This window comes from Octopus bimaculoides, chromosome 2 (assembly GCF_046866305.1).
Source record: "Octopus bimaculoides isolate indiv1 chromosome 2, ASM4686630v1, whole genome shotgun sequence".
Taxonomy (NCBI): domain Eukaryota; kingdom Metazoa; phylum Mollusca; class Cephalopoda; order Octopoda; family Octopodidae; genus Octopus; species Octopus bimaculoides.
This window is the reverse complement of record NC_142929.1, coordinates 168,502,960-168,519,788: the sequence shown is the minus strand read 5'-3', so window position 1 is coordinate 168,519,788 and position 16,829 is coordinate 168,502,960. Positions and strand designations below refer to the sequence as shown.

General features: G+C 34.5%; 1 protein-coding gene across 2 annotated transcripts in view; it reads left to right on the top strand.

Annotated features, from left to right (window-relative positions):
* Positions 1–16,829, top strand: part of LOC106881525 (dedicator of cytokinesis protein 1) — a 179,104-nt gene that overhangs the window by 56,189 nt on the left and 106,086 nt on the right. For both annotated transcript variants that reach the window (XR_008263483.2, XM_014931942.3), the window contains exon 2: positions 14,934–15,017. Coding sequence is in view for 1 of the 2 variants with exons in the window: in XM_014931942.3 (XP_014787428.1) it covers positions 14,934–15,017 (84 nt within the window). In the remaining variant the exon portion in view is untranslated. The remainder of the gene's footprint in view (positions 1–14,933; positions 15,018–16,829) is intronic.

The following is a 16,829-nucleotide window of genomic DNA, read 5'->3' as shown; positions in this document are numbered from 1 at the left end:
TATTCAGATGTAATCAAACTCTGCCATAAAAAAAAATATATATATATAGATAAGGTCTCAAATTTTGAAGCCAGCATTCACCTATTTTTTCGCTTTTTCTCTGTTTAACCTACTTATATCTAATCTTTGACAAGATATGATGTATTTTTATAAGGGATACATTTCTAGTGATTTCTTGTAAAAGCTTATTTTTAAAAAAAATTTCTTTAATTGTCTCTTTTGTAAGATATTTTCCTTTTAGTGTTTGCATTTTCATATGGTCTTTTTTGAGCTTCATCTCTATGTAGCCCAATGGTTGGAAAGAATGAACCATGACAGGACAGCACCTTGTTGCATGTCAAATGACAAGAACCATTCAAAGGGATCTAAAATATTCATCCTACTGCTGGAAATGACTTCTGACACTACAATCTTTTTTCTTCAGCCAGGCAACAGGGTTTGTTAATTGCTGACTTGTTACTTCCTGTGTTGCATAAATGCTTCACTCTTTTCAGTGAAGCTGCTGAAAATTTCCACAAATTGATGATCTTTACCCGTAAGCCAATCAAAATTGATTGGTTCAAGAAAACCAATATGATTGATAAGAAATTTGATGCATCTTCAGCTAAGGCCATAAACAACTACAAACTAGAAGCTGTCTAATTGTGTATGTGTTTTATATATGTCCATTAATATTGTTATATTTATAGAACTAGCTTACTACTTCCAGTAAGTCATCTGGAAAGTTCATAGCATTCAGTTCATTACTGTTGAAGTTATTTAGGTATTATAGTACAGCTGATGAACTTATGACACTGTGTGTTTATTCTAAATTACTTCTGCTTGGAATTTTGATAGGTTATATGTGGAATGGTTATCAAGCTTATCTTTGAAGAGATAAGACTTGTTTAGAAATATATCATCTTGGAATTAAATCAATGTCTTGAATATAGTTTCTCTTTCCTTTCAGTTTTGTTTTTTTAATGTTAATTAAATGTTCTAGTTGATAATTTTATTAGTAAATATTAAATTGATATATCTTATAGAGAATTTAGAATTTATTGTAATAGTAAATTTATTTCCATTGTGTAAATTGTGTGTATGCATCCATACATCTACATGCACGATATGCTTATTTATGTGCATGTGTACGCACACACACACTATTCATTTTATGTATATTTTTCTAGGCTGGTGTTGGTTGGATGGGTACTTGTTTGAAACAGAGTTTTTAAGGCAGAATGCTCTTGTCATTGACAACCCTTTTTTTTTTGTTTTGCAAGTGTGGCTCAAGTATGCAGAGCTAATGAGACATTATTGTCCCCAGGAATCTAAACAAGACAACACCGTATATTTTTTACACTCAAACAATCTCATGCAAAAAACAGTACTGACAGCTTGGACTTAAATACACGCGCACACACACACACACACACACACACACACACACACACACACACACACACACACACACAGCAGTTTCCACCTACTGATTCCACTAATAAGGCATCACTCAATCTGAAGCAATAACCAAAGACACTTGCTCAAGGTGTCACACAATGGGACTGAACTTAATACTATGTGATTGTGAAGTGAAATTATAACTACACATTAATATTTTACATAATTCATTCCCATTTACTTATTTGCCTTATATATATAAATCTATTAGAGATCTTGCACCCTGATGTATAATGACCTGTATAGTTCACTACCTGCTAGATGGGGTATCATTTTGTTTTCTAGTTAATCTTAATTGTGTGGCCATGTCTGATTAGTGTTTGCAACAAATTACTAACTTCATTTTAATCACTAATGTATTCTATAATTATTTTTGAATGCTGTATAATTCATTAAAATATGCATGTTTCTACATTTAACTTAAAAAGAAACAAATAACTGAAGAACAATGATAAAGATTTCTGTCATATATTGCCAGTGCGTGGTACCTTGGACACATGTGTTCTGCTGTAAATTTGGGTTGACCAATGTTTCAGAGTAGAATTTAACAGAAAGAAAGTGTGCAGGAGCCTGTCGTGTGTGTGTGTGTGTATAAAAATAATGTATATGTTTGTGCATACCATATAAGTGAAAATGGTGTGTTGAGTTGTGTTTATGTCTGAGGATAACTTAACCATTCACTAGAGAATGATAAAAAAAAAATACCAGACTGCAATAACTACTAATTGACTTGAAGATGACACACCAGCCTGGCCGGAGACCATTAAATAATACAGCATGTGATTGACACAGGCATGTTGCATATTTTTCTTTGACTTGTTAAGGAGATTAATGGATCAGGTCTGTCAATAGATAGGACTTAAGACTAGTGAAGGATTGGTATTCTAACAATGTTGTATAATTTGTCTGTCCAGTGTCTGAAAGCAATGTACATTAGTTCTTTCTTTCCGGTAGAATTTCTCTTGTATAATTATTTTAAAATTTATGACTATTTCATGCTTTGATTTCTTCTGAACTACTTCCTAATATTTCTACATAATATTTCTCTCTGGTTAACAGCAATATCACTTTATGTCCATTTTTCATGCTGGCATAGGTTGGACTGGTTGTCTGAGTCAGTTCTTATATGGAGTTATTGCCCTCCTGGATGAGTCTGAGGACCACGTCTCACTTGTAGATTCCATTTTGTCATGCTTTTTAGGATACTTTTTCCTAGTGCCTGCAACTTTACAGAGTGTACTGAGAGTATTTTATCACATCACCAGAGAAGCTGCCATGTCCTCAGCAAAAACTGAAGAGTCTTCTCTTTCTAACATTGTCTCTGCTCACCAACCACATTATCGTGTATATAGAATGCAGTTTATCATGACTCCGGCACTTGAGAGGTTGCTTTGTCACTTGGAAAACTAATATCCTCTTTTCTCTATATTGTCACTGTCTCTTCAAAGTAAATGTGACCAAGAGATTGAACAGGAAAAATGCTTGCTGACTGAAAGAGAACCAGGGAAAGCGGGTGAGAAAAGAAAGACAAAATCATGTAACTTGGCAGTTCTAGTTCCTGTAGCAGATGATTCTCATCTGCCAACAATATAAATAAGACTCCTTTTGAAGTAGTTGTATGCTGTCAACTTAATGTGACAGTCTCCTGAAGGGAATAATACTACTGTTGGTTAAACCTAGGAAGCTGCACCGCTTCCTGTCGGCCTTGACACATTTCCTGTGTCCTTATGTTTACAAGGGGGAGACAAGCACCTCCACCCAGCTAAGCCTACATCCAGAGACATGTTTCTGAGTCTTGTCTCCCCCTTGTAAACATAAGGACACAGGAAATGTGTCGAGGCCGACAGGAAGCGGTGCAGCTTCCTAGGTCTGACCAACAGCAGTATTATTCCCTTCAGGGGACTGTCACATTAAGTTGACAGCATACAACTACTTCATCGTATCACTACTTCATAAATCTCTCTGAGAGATTTAGAAATGTATTATTTCTAAAAAAAAGACTGCTCTTATGCACCATGCATCCATATGAGAGGTCCTCGCATGGGAAATAATGCAGTTTTCAGTGTTCTAACAAAACATCCATGTTAAGTTGGATACAAAGATTGCCTTTTGGTATTAATACTGCATCTGTTACTATTAATTATTTTTTAATAAGCTTGCTGGCTGTTTGTAACATCAGTGCCTGAAACGACACAACAGTTTTATATATCATTGACATTGAGATTTAGTTGTTATGCAGCTACTGGATGACTGCCACTGAAGAGACCAGGTAGGTCAAAATTACATGATCTGGCAGTTCTGGTGCCCTTAGCAGATGATTCGCATCTGCCAACAATATAAACAGGACTGCTTTTATGTCCCATGTGTGCATATGAGAGGTCCTCTGTAGGTAAATAATGCAGTATTTATTGTTCTAACAAAACATCCACATGAAGTTGGGTGTAATGATTGCCTTTTAAGAATATGAGTATTATGGCAGAGTTCTAGAAAAGAGAGATTGCTGAGGGATGAAGTAATGAAAGAGAGAGGCAGATATATGTTGGTTGTTGATAAGGAAATTGAATAGGAAAACAGCATGTGTGCTGTGATAGGGGTGAAACAGAATAATGAAAGCGAGAGTAATGGAAGTGAGGGAAAGAGATGTATGCCAACAAAGAGTGATAAAGGTGAGAGTTATGTGTATGAAAAACAGACAGAGGGAGGGAGAGAGAAAAAGAAAATGAGAAAGTAAAGAATTAAAGCATAGCAATAAGGATGATTTGAGGTAATAAGTGGTGGATAGCAGTACAGATGAATGATTGTAATCCAAAGTGGCAGATGTTAATAGAGTGGGTGATGGCTAGTAGTAAAGAATGATGATAATAGGAAATAAATTGAATATGAACAAATCTAATGCCATCTTTCGTTACACAAGCATCATGATGGAAGGTGTGGGTAGAGTGAAAGTCATAATTTTTAAAAGTACTTTTGGAATTCTTTGAATGATTTCTAGCTTCTATGTCATTTAGAAAATATTCTTAATAAATTAACTTTGAACTTCAGAAAGTGGTGTAAGTAAGTTACAAGTGAATAAAACTCACAATATTTTGAATATATATCTGTGTTATATACTTTCTTGGTGGGGGGCATGTTTTTATTGGAAACTTGAATGGGGCATGGGACAAAAAAGATTGAGAATCTCTGGTCTAGACTATATCCCTCATGTAATCTGATTCTATATTTGTGACAAAGCTGATGTCTTTGTGATAATAGATATGTTAATTTACCTCTCCCATGGTATCCCTAAACTAATTACCCTTTCTAAACTCCCTGTTAATATCTTTACCATAACATTTGTTTTTTAAAGACAGTATTTTCTGTTCTTTCACTTATTGTAAAATAATCTACTGGTTGTTCCACTAGTGAACTCTCTCTCTCTCTCTCTCTCTCTCTCTCTCTCTCTCTCTCAGACTGATAGAATAATACACAGTAATTTTGTTACATAATAACTTATGTATACAGTCCATACCTGAGTTAATGAATGTTTGTTTTGATGTAAGGTAATGCAAGACTAGGTTGGTAACAGTATCACTTGTTTGCATCCCTGATTAAGTTACAAACAGCCAATCACTCTATTATTTCAATTATAGTTCTTTTTGTTGTGTTTTTTTTTTAAAGTATATTGGATATATTAAAAGAGTTTGATGTGAGTGGCATCCAGACTTTTTTTTCTTTTTTATTGTTATTTGTTGTAAAAGTAAAAATGGGCATCATCTTTCCAATGGCAATTGTTTACCCCAAGTCAGCTCTGATCATATTTTTTAAAGCTGTATGTGTGTGTGTGTCTGTGTGTGTGTGTGTGTGCATGAGGCAATGTGTCGTTCTTTTTTAAGGATGACAGGGTGTCGTTTTTGTAAGATTTGGTTGCTATTTCAAACACATCTTGTCTCCATCAAGTGAAAGTTCTCTCATCTCATTCTGATAGTTGCCTGAAGTGTTGTGTTTTGTATAAAATTGTTCTGTATTTGCTGCACTGCTACATGCCAATCAGAGCAAGGTGAAAGGTAAAGAAAACAGAAATATGGTCAAGTAAGAACTGATGTCTGCTGAGGTACGTAGTGTTGCAGAAACAAGACATCTTGCATGAATGTTCTCTTTGAAATATGGATTTCTTACATTGATGCATCACAAATTCATAGAAGATGGATATAAGTGATCGAATTGATTTCAGTATATGCTTGATATCATTTAACCCTGGAAAGATAAGAGCCATGTTTCATGCAGCCTGCTTCTCGAAAAAGGTTTCCCATGCCTGATCTAGAGAGATGAAATAGTATAAAAGTATTTAGTTCAGCACTCTGCTACTTGAGAGATTTGTTTTTTAGTATTACATACATAACTCTATTATAGCTACATAATTGTGATGATGATGATACCAAAGAACATGATTCCGAATTATTCTCAGGAGTATTCAGCCAAAATGCAAAATTCTCGTTCAGTGTAATTTGGCAACAAAATAATAAAACCAAACCCAAGGAGGTGTGTTTTTGTTGCTGCTCTCTCTATCTAGGAGTTCATTTACTAAATCCAGCTTGCTTTCTTGCTTATCTCTTCCCTCCTCACTATCTTTTTGTATTATGCATTTTATGCTAATACTAACACACTAATACGAAAAGATAGTGGGAGGGAGAGATGAGATAAATAAGCATGAAACCAAGCTAGATTCAGTAAATGAACTCCTGGATATAGAGACTAGCAACATTACGTATTTTATATTGCTCAGTAGTTAGAGTGTCAGGCTCACAGTCATGAGGTAGTGAGTTCGATTCCCGAACCAGGCTGTGTGTTGTGTTCTTGAGAAAGATACTTTATTTCACATTGCTCCAGTTCACTCAACTGTAGAAATGAGTTAGGATGTCATTGGTGCCAAGCTGTATCAGCGTTTGTCTTTCCCTTGGATAACATCAGTGGTGTAGAGAGGGGAGGCTGGTATGCATGGGCAACTGCTGGTCTTCCATAAGCAACCTTACCCAGACTTGTGCCTTGGAGAGGAACTTTCTATGTGCAATCCCATGGTCATTTATGATTGAGGGGGTTCTTTACCCTTTTACCCCTACCAACACACTATCTTAAAAATAATGTATTGACAGCAATATATATAGCAATTATTTAGTGTATATTCTTACATCTTTTGCTTATTTGTCTTTATACTTTTAGTTGTTTGTGTTTGTTGAACAGTATTGATTTTTCATATCTGATTATATCATTGGGTCATCCTCTTATGTAGTCAGTCATTGTTTGTTATTTGTGTTTATGTTGTTCCTTCACCTTAAGTTTGATACACGGTATGTCATAATTTATTATGTTGTTTCTTTTTTGCGTATGATTAACATTTGAAGGTACCAACTGATTTGACGCAATTTGGTTTCATTTTGTTCTTGTTAAAAATTCTTGTTGTGATGTATATACATAATAAAGATATTAGTTTTGCTGTTTGGGCTAATTAACCATTGAAATTCCCATTTGATTTTTTGAACTTTGAACCATTGTTCTAGCCTCTATACTAAGGATAGCCATTAGCAATCTTACTGGGATATATATATATATATATCTATATATATATATATATATATATATATATATATAAAGTATGGGGGTTTAGTTCACAGGTGATCTAAATGATTAGGTAAGTGGTGTAATGGTTTGCTAGGACTCCAAGGTTATAACTGAGACAGTAAAGGAGCCATTGCAGATGTCCAATGCAGCAATTATATATATATATGTGTGTGTGTGTGTGTGTGTGTGTGTGTGTGTGTGTGTGTGTGTGTGTGTGTGTATAGCTAGATAGTTAGATATACACACACACACATTTTATGTCTGCCATACTTCTGTCCAAATGACATGTTTGTGAGCAAAATGAAGATGGGCTCTTTGATTCTTCTTGGAGATCAGAGGTTTCTTTGCTGGTGCCCGAGCAAGCAACCCAGAACCTCGTAACCTCCGAGAAACTATTTTGCACGATACGCTGACATGGGAAGTGGAGCTAAACTCACGGGATATCTCAGCAGCACTCTTAAACCTATCCTTCAGTGACATTCTAACCATAATACGATCCTGTCTTTGTGAAGTTTCACAAGGTCTACCAGTTTTGGGTTTAGCGTCTGTCAATCCTGATGACTTAAAATGAGCTACAATTTGTTGCACAACACTTTTAGACCTTCCTACATGAGTCACTATCACAGAATTTGACTTACCCTCTTGGTGAAGGCACACAATCCTATGTTTTTCATCACAGGACATCGGTCATCTCTCACAAGCTGCCATGTCGACAGTTGAATGTGCCAATAATGTAGGATCATAAACAGTAACTGTTAGCCCATTAACAATCTTCTAAACAACAAATTCCTTGATTAGCAGTTCATTTTCTCTAAGTGACTCTTAACTTTTGGCCGCTGCAATTTGAAAGATTGTTTGTTTATTTTTTCATGACTTATGGAAATATTTATTCCATTCACTTGCAATTTTCACAAAAGATAGATATTAGATATATCTAAATATGTGTAAAATATCTAGTCTCAACGTGATGTTAATCTTCTGTAATAACTATTTCATAACTTGGGACTATTATTGTAAACTTGTTTCTTATATATATATATAGGGTCATCCCATAAATAATGTGGGTTTTTTTTATTTTTCAAAATTAAGATAAAGTTCTTTTTTAATCTAAAATGCACATCCATCTATCTGGCAGTCAAAATCCACTTGTCCATAATGAAAAATACTTCTCCAGTATTGTTCTGACCTCATATTTTTTCTGTTTTGAAGACTGTGAAATAAATGATAATCAGATGGGGCAGTGTCCAGTGACTATGGTGGGTGGGGCATCATTTCCCATTGAAACTGCTCTAGCCTTTGGAATGTCATCCTCGCTGTATGTGGCAAAGCATTATGCTGATGGAAGAAAACCTTGAAACCAAAGATGGTTGTTTTTCTTCTAGCATTGACTTAAGCTGCTCAAGCTGCTCACAGTAGATCTCCTTTGTTATCATTTGGTTTGGGTTTAAAACTTCAAAGTGGACTAAACCTTTCATATCCCAGCAGACAGATAACAACACCTTATATGGGTGAAGACCTTTGGCCTGGGGTGCTGGTGTTTCTCCTTTCCCTACCCACTGTCTTTGACACTTGACATTTTTATAGAGAACCCAATTCTCATCACCAGTCACTATTCAGTCCAAAAAAGGTTCATTTGTGAGATGTGACAGCAAAGGAGAGCACATGTTCATTCTTTGCATGCAATTAGACTTGGAAAGTTTGTGAGGAACCCATTAACCCAATTTGCTGACTTTTCCAATGGCACACAGGTGTTGATGATTGGTTGAATGACCAAATCCAAGCTTCTCTGCTAGTTCCTCAACGGTTATGATGGGATTTTGTTCCACCAGGGTTTGCAGGACATTCTCATCAAGCTCTACAGATCTTCCAGGATGAAGCTTGTCTTCTAGGCTACAGTTTCCGGCTCAGAATTTCTGGAACCACTGTTGACACTGGCTTATGCATATTGTCCGATCCCCATATATGACATTAATATTCCTTGCACTTTCCGTTACATTGTTGCGTTTATTGAACTCATAAAGCAAAATATGCCGAATATGCTCCTTTGTCACTTCCATTATAGCTTTGGAAAATACTGTTAAAATCGAATTGCACTCTTCAAAACTTGCACTAAGAATACGTTCAAGGTAAAATTACTACCTGCTTTTATAGCAAGTTGATGCAGTTAATTTATCTTGTCCCCCTCCTATTTTAGTTCATGCAATTGAAAAAAACCGCATCATCTATGGGATAACCCAATATATATATACATATATAGTTTTTCATTAAATTTTGGTTTAGAAAAAAAAAATTAAATATTATTATTTAACAACTGAAGAAATCATATATTTACAAGAATATTCTTAAACTTTAAAAATTGTGGGCATGGAGAGAGAGAACTAGCTAGCTGTGTACTGTTTCCACATCTTATCTAACCCAATTGTCTTTCTTTCTCCTATCACTCTTAGTGCCTTATCTCCCCAAACTCTACACAAAACACTTCACAGCCTTTCTGCTATCTTCTGGAATATTCTCCTACAGACATTGATTTGGAGGTGTTCAAGTTTATCATCTATATCAATCTCATCAGCCTACAAAGGTGAAGTACTGCCTCTCCTCCTTGGATAACTGATTAATTTATTAAAAACAAATTTATATGCATGTGTATACACATACATACACAAAATACATATACTTAATAGAAAGATATGGAACTTCTGTTATTAAATAGGAGACTTTTCTTTTAGGAAATTTATTGCACTATGAAATAATTATTTTATTTTATTAGGCACAATCAGCCCCCAACAAAAAGACCTGCATGTAGTCAGTTAAAATCAGCCCTAATAGATTGGTGGTATTCATCTTATACAATATAATCTCTTCAACTCTACTACTTTTATATATGTTACTTACTGTTTGTTAAAAATCAACATTTAAGAAAATTTATGAACATTGTAACATAATTTTGGTTTGTTTGACTTTTAATATTTATTTCTAAATATTGCAAACTATTTCATAGTGTACAAAAAAATATTTTCTCTTCAGCGACTTTCAAAGTTGCAAGTTGAAAACCTATTAGTATATCTGGAATATTTAATAATACTTTCTTCATGTAATTTCATATAATTTGTACTGAATATTATATATTGGTATCTTTTTATTTCCTATAAAACACACCCAAGAATAATTGACTTACATAATGGTTCAGGTCTCTGAATTGGAATCTCATTGCTCCACTTCTTCCTTTTTTCTTCCCTCATTTATACATGAATAAATTGTCCTTTAGAGGCTTATATGCCTAGAAACAACTATGTTTCAATTAAAATGGATTTTTGTTTGACTTTGTTGTTGTTAAGTTAGTGGATGGCAGAATCAGTAGAGTGCCAGACATAATGCTTTGTTGTACTTAGTTATATCTGTCTGCATTCTGAGTTAAATTCCATTGATGTCTACTCTGTCTTTCATCCTCCTAGGGTAGATAAAGTAAGTTCTAGTTAATGTTGATTATGCCCTCCCACAAATATTTTATGGTTTTATGCCTATGTAAGAAATTGTTATTTATATTGTTTAATCTGGGACTGTGTATCAGGGCTACATCCTAGTAGTCATTAAAAGCACTCATGAATCTGTAATTATTATTTTTTAATAACATATCATATGTTATTATGTACTTGACATGTACTGAAGAACTTTGCTCCCTATGAAGGACTCTTTGATGACCCTTCTCCACTGTTCTTGACTCTGGGCTGTTTTTTCTGCTTTTTTCCAGTCAGATCCCTGCTTTTTCAATCCTGCTGCAGTATTCTAACAATTTTAGGGAGTCCTCTCTTCTGCCTCCCTTGTGGATTCCAGGTCAAAGCCTATGTGTAGTGCAAGATGTTGGTTTCCTTTCAAATATTGCTGCACCGTGTCATGTTTCCCTAAGGGAAGGCCTTCCTCTCCCAGTTTTTGTTGGTTTTGAATTGTGATTGATGCTTCTGTAACTTTGTCTTTAGCTAGCTAGGAGTGTTGGCCCATGTAAACTCAGTTTTCCTTTTGGGAAGAAGCGGTCCATATTAGTCTAGCCTCTATCCTTTGATTTGCTTCACATGGGAGCCCTATCAGGGGTTTGCTCTCCACTGGCATGGCTCTCAAGTTTATTGTAACACACAAACTACCATACTGCAACAAGGATTGGGTCTTGTATCAATATTTGAAGATATGCAAACAACTCTAAAGTCTTGTTAGCTTTGTTGGTAAGAAATAACTGTTGAAGACATCAATTCTTTTTAACTTAACATTCAATCAATCATCATCATCATTTAACATCCGTTTTCCATTCTGACATGGGTTGAACGGTTTGACAAGAGCTGGCCAGCTTAAGAGCTGCCCAGGCTCCATGTCTGTTTTGGCATCATTTCTACAGCTGGATATCCTTCCTAATGCCAACCATTTTACAAAGTGTACTGGGTGATTTTATGCAGCACCAGCACCCATGAGCCTGCAAGGTTAGGAATGCTCAGCTAGAGAGGGATGTAGGGGACAGCCTCTATGCAAGAACATCCATACTTTTACTTGGCTTCATGTATCTTTTCAAATACAGTAAACCACCAGGAGGCTCAGTCCCCTGCCATCCCCTCTGTGCACCCTAACATCTGTAGATTCTTTCTCATTACTTTGTCCCACATCTTTTAAGGTCTACCCCTTCCACAAGTTCCCTCTACAATTTGAGATCATCACCTCTTGATGCAGTTGTCTTCATCCATATGCATTACATGGCTGTAACAGCACAGTCTTCTCTTTTGCATGCTACATCTGATACCACGTATGCCCAGTTTTTCTCTCAAATCACTTACAGTCTGTCATATATGCACACTGACACTACACATTCATTAGAACATACTGGCTTCATCTCTTTCAAGCCTTCACATATCCACAGTAGTCACAGCCCATGTTTCATTGTCATGTGAAACTTAATTTGTCTAATAGTTTTTCTTGCTCAGAGAAAAGTAAAATATTAAAAATTGTACTATAACAAGGTAAAAGTATTTTGTATATTAACTACTTTTTCTAAACCTGTTTGCTAAATTGACATCAGGGGATAAAAGTATGGACAGTCATGGTCATACAGTTAAGAAGTTTACTTTGTCATAGTATGATTTTGCATTTGATCTTACTGCATACTCTTGGCTGACTTTTGCCAAAGCCTAGTGAAGAAAATTTAATAAACAGAAACTATGGAAGCCTATCAGAGACACTGTTTCTATTTATAAATGCTTCACTGCAAATGTCAGCCAGTTTCACACCACAATATGGTTCTTGGACACCATTAGTGGAATTCACTTTGTTGCAAGTAGGTCTCCAATATGAGGATAGTTTCTCCTCTGATCGAGCCATTACAAGGGAAAAAAATTCAGATAATAATATTCTTATATATTACCCACACACGCACACACATTCATCCATGCAGACACACAGTATATGTTGTAAAGCTTTTTTCTGAAAACCAATCCCAGTTGTAAACTTAGAAGTATCAGTCATGTTACTATTGAGTACTACTTGTAAAGATGCTCTCTCACACTCACACATACACACACACATATATATACACTCACACACACTCTCTCTCTTTCTCTCTCTCTCCCTCACAAACACACTCACACAGAAACTGGAGTGATTCTTGGTACTTAAGCTAGGACATGCAATTTTAAAAATGAAAACCATTTAACTGAAGTAGAATATATATAGCATGTTTGGATCCTCTTTTCAGCTGTTTCATAAAAATGAAAAGATTTTATATTAAAAGTTTTTTTTTTTTTGCATTCATGTATATATCTTAGGTCTGCATTACATGTCTTGCATTCATGCAGGAAATGCTGTATCTGCTCATTTTACATCCATTTTTCCATGCTTGTATGATTAATATATTATTGAGGCATTTTATGTTCTTACCTATTTTTAAGGGATCCGCTATTTCACACATCTGGGAAAGCACAAATTCATGATTTTTTCATTTACCATCTGACAAGGCTTTGTTTGGCTCAAGTTTCTATACTTGTGCTTACACACACAATGAAGTTTTCTTTTGTACAAAAGCATTAAATTGCTCAATATATACAAAGGTGTAGAGTCAGTTATTGCATAGGTTGAGTATTAAATGAGTAATGGCAATGTTAGTTTTATATAACTCCACCTACCATTAGTTTGTTATTCTGTGAGAATGCATTAAATGAATGATGACTGTAGAACAGTTTGTTTCTGCAAGAGCTTACATGTTTTAAACTATACATAGGTGTTGGTTAATACAATTTTTCAGGAGAAATTTTGGAATATGCTAACAGGATTGTATAACTATTGAACATCTAGACCACCCATCACCAGTTTGAAAGAATTAATAATAATTTGCAAATCTAAGAATTTACTAATCATTCTTTTATATCAAGTCTAAAATAAAATAGATTTTGAACTCAGCTCTGAAAACAGTTGTTAATTTCACAGTGTTCCCACTGTTTGCAGCAGTATGCTGTACACTTCATAATGTCTACTCACAACTTAGTGAACTGGACTGGAAAGTGGAATTTTTTTTTCTTTTTATTATGAATACAACACATTATTATTGACAAAAATAAAAGCCATTGATCCTTCAGATGAAAATATGACACAGAGTTTTTTTTCAGCTGTGAGTAACAGTAACAAAAGTAGCCATATGGGGAACATATTTCCTGCAAGAATATCTATGTAAATATTTCATGCTAGTGTTGGGAAAAAGTATATGTAAAATACTGAAAAGCAGCCAGAATCAACATGACTTCAAACTGCTATTGTAGCAGTTTATTCTTATATTCACATCCTAGTGATATTTGATATGACCAGGCAAATTTAATTGTCTTATGTTAGGATATGTAATACAATTTTGAGATATCAAACAATTGTTGTATTGTTTTCTGTTGATAAAAATAATTGAAGAAAATATTTCTAGATATAACATTTGGTAAAATAGTGACATTGTGTTCAAAACATTGTTATTCTTCATGTCTTAGGTGACCTTTGAACTTTACTAGAAGTGTCACCTACACTTAACACATCCTAATCTTATTGAGATATCCATAACTTCATTATGTGTTTTTTCCCCTTATTTTCTCTTCTGAAAGACAAAACCAAGTTTATTTTTCTGTAAGATCATTTCCCATTAGAATTCATAGTCGGCTGCTGTTTTCTTTTCTAGAGAAAAACATCTGCAGGAATGCCGATATTTTCTTTAGGAAGGGATTGAAGGAGACTATTAGCTTGAATCTTATCCTTTACTCCTTGATTTAGTGACAAAAGTAATCTTCATCAGCTAGGGATTTTCATATGTGAAATGTCAGTTGAAGATTAAAATGATGTGGTTTATTCTTATTGCTAGTTCTGTCTTGAAAAGTGTTCCGAAAGGAGATAGAATTAGTGGATTTGGAATAAAGTATACATGTTTGGAATGAAGCTGAAACCTTTGCATAGCTTCTTATCTAAATCATTTGTAAAGAAACAAATGCACAGATGATAGAAATTTCTTTTTTCTTTTTTTCTTCTGTGCGATCCTAGAGAAATTGGATGTGAAGACAATCTGTCAGAAATGTTGCCATGTAAAGTTCAGAATATTTAGAAAACCTCTGGTTGAATCACATTGATATTATCATTCTGAGCTGATTATATGTTTTAAGATTTTTTTTTTTTTACATTTCTTTGTATTAAATCATACATAAAGAGAATAATTTTTGACCCTTTGAGTTGAGATAATTATGTGCTTTGATATAAACACTGATATACATTATTATTAATAATGACAATGACAATGCTTGAAGAAAGAGATTATTATCTGATAGCATAATTTGTTTGATCCCAGTGATACCTTTAAATCTTATTAATATTCCTTTTCTTTCCATTTTCTTTTTTTGTTTCAGTGATTTACAGCTATCATGGCACTGCAGATAGGACTTTACCCCTCACTGTTGGACAAACTGTATATATTGAAGAAGAAACAGATGGTGTGTAACTATATTTTTTTCTTTCTTTTCTGTCATAGATAAGATTGTCCAAGATGCACTTGTTTCAATTTGACTAAGTAAAAAACAACACCTTGAATTTTATACCCAACTTGTCCTGAATTTTATACCCAACTTTTCTTTTAAAAGTTTGTAACAAATGCCCATAATACTTATTCTAATAGAGTTAAATAAGGTGATGAGTTGAAAGAATCATTAGCATTGCCATAAAAAATGCATAGTGACATTTCATCTGTTTTTACATACTGTGTTCAAATTCAACTGAGGTTGACTTTGCCTTTCATCCTTTCAGGATCAATAAAATAAATACTAGTCAAGTACTGAGTCCATGTAATTGACTTCTCCCTCCCCTCAAAAACTGCTAGTTTTGTGCCAAAATTTAAAACCATCATAATGGAGTTAAATGCAATAGTGTGTAAGTGTGTGTGCATGTGCACACCTGCATAACCAAAACTCCAAACCCACAAACAATTTGCTTAATTCACATTATACAGTGAGTTCTTACTTCCACTACCGATCACCCCATTCAATCTCTCTTGCCCCGTCCCCTTTCATTCATCACAAACAAACATCTCTCATTTACTGTGGTCACCTCATATACTTCCTACTTCTACCTTTTAAATAATTCACTTTCACTGACTATTATATAATTTTCTGTTCTATCAAGTCACTATCGTCTAAAACTAGATTTTTTTTATTCCTGAAAATACCTCTTGATTTCATCTATTTCTGTAGTGTAAATGAATGACTTTGGGCATATGCTCTAACCCTTTAGCATTCAGATTATTCTGCCAAATGTAATACTTTTACATTCAAATTGTTTTTAATTAATCATGCATTATTTTGTAGCTTCAAAATTTTGATGATGTGATTGTATATTTTATAATGACATTGAAGGGTAAGTGTGATAGGCTGAATCTGGCTAGTTTGAACATAAAACAGGTAGAATATTTTGGCCTGATATGCTGAAGGGATAAACTGAAATCAAAAATGACTATCACTTTGATTATAACTGTGCCAGACTAGTAGCTGTGTCTGTGGTGGCAACTTTGTGTACTAAAAATGATACGTCTATTGCTACACTCTTCACTGGGTTTAGCAAAACAGGACCTATAATATCAGAATATGAAGAGCAAATCATTTAATATAACAAATGTTAATCTCTTTTGCAAAGGTGAATGAATTAGCTGATTATCCTTCAAGACAATATCTAATCAATTAAAGACTCTTTTGGATATAATTCAATAAGCATTTGTTAAAAAAAGAACTCATATTCTGTTTGTTTTTATTGGCATCAAATTGAGTTAATTTGTGCTACACTTCCATTCAAATAAAAAGTAGCTGCCAATTTTCCTCACAGAACACCCTTATAATCCTAAATGCACTGTCTGCAAAAGTTGGGACAGTCACAGCTGGAAAGCCTTTCCTATAAATATGTTCAATCAAGGTTGACCTGGGGTTAAGCAACATCTTCATATGATACTGATGTCTATTATTATTTCATTCACACCCAGAATTCTTTTAGCTATATTAAATTGATTCCAGTATTTGATTGGTGCTTCACCTTATAAACTTTGAGGTAAAGTTTACCTTACCAGGATTAGAACTCAGAAAGTATCTAAATGTTGCAGGCATTTCGACCTCTAATATTGATGTAGTGAATGCGGGACATTAGAAGTAAGACACCTACCTCCTCTTCGTTGGCGCAGACCTGTCAGGTGGTAATGTATCCTTCCACGTGGCCCGTCCTGAAACGCTAAAAATAGCAGCTGCTTTCCCTCACCTTGACAAAGC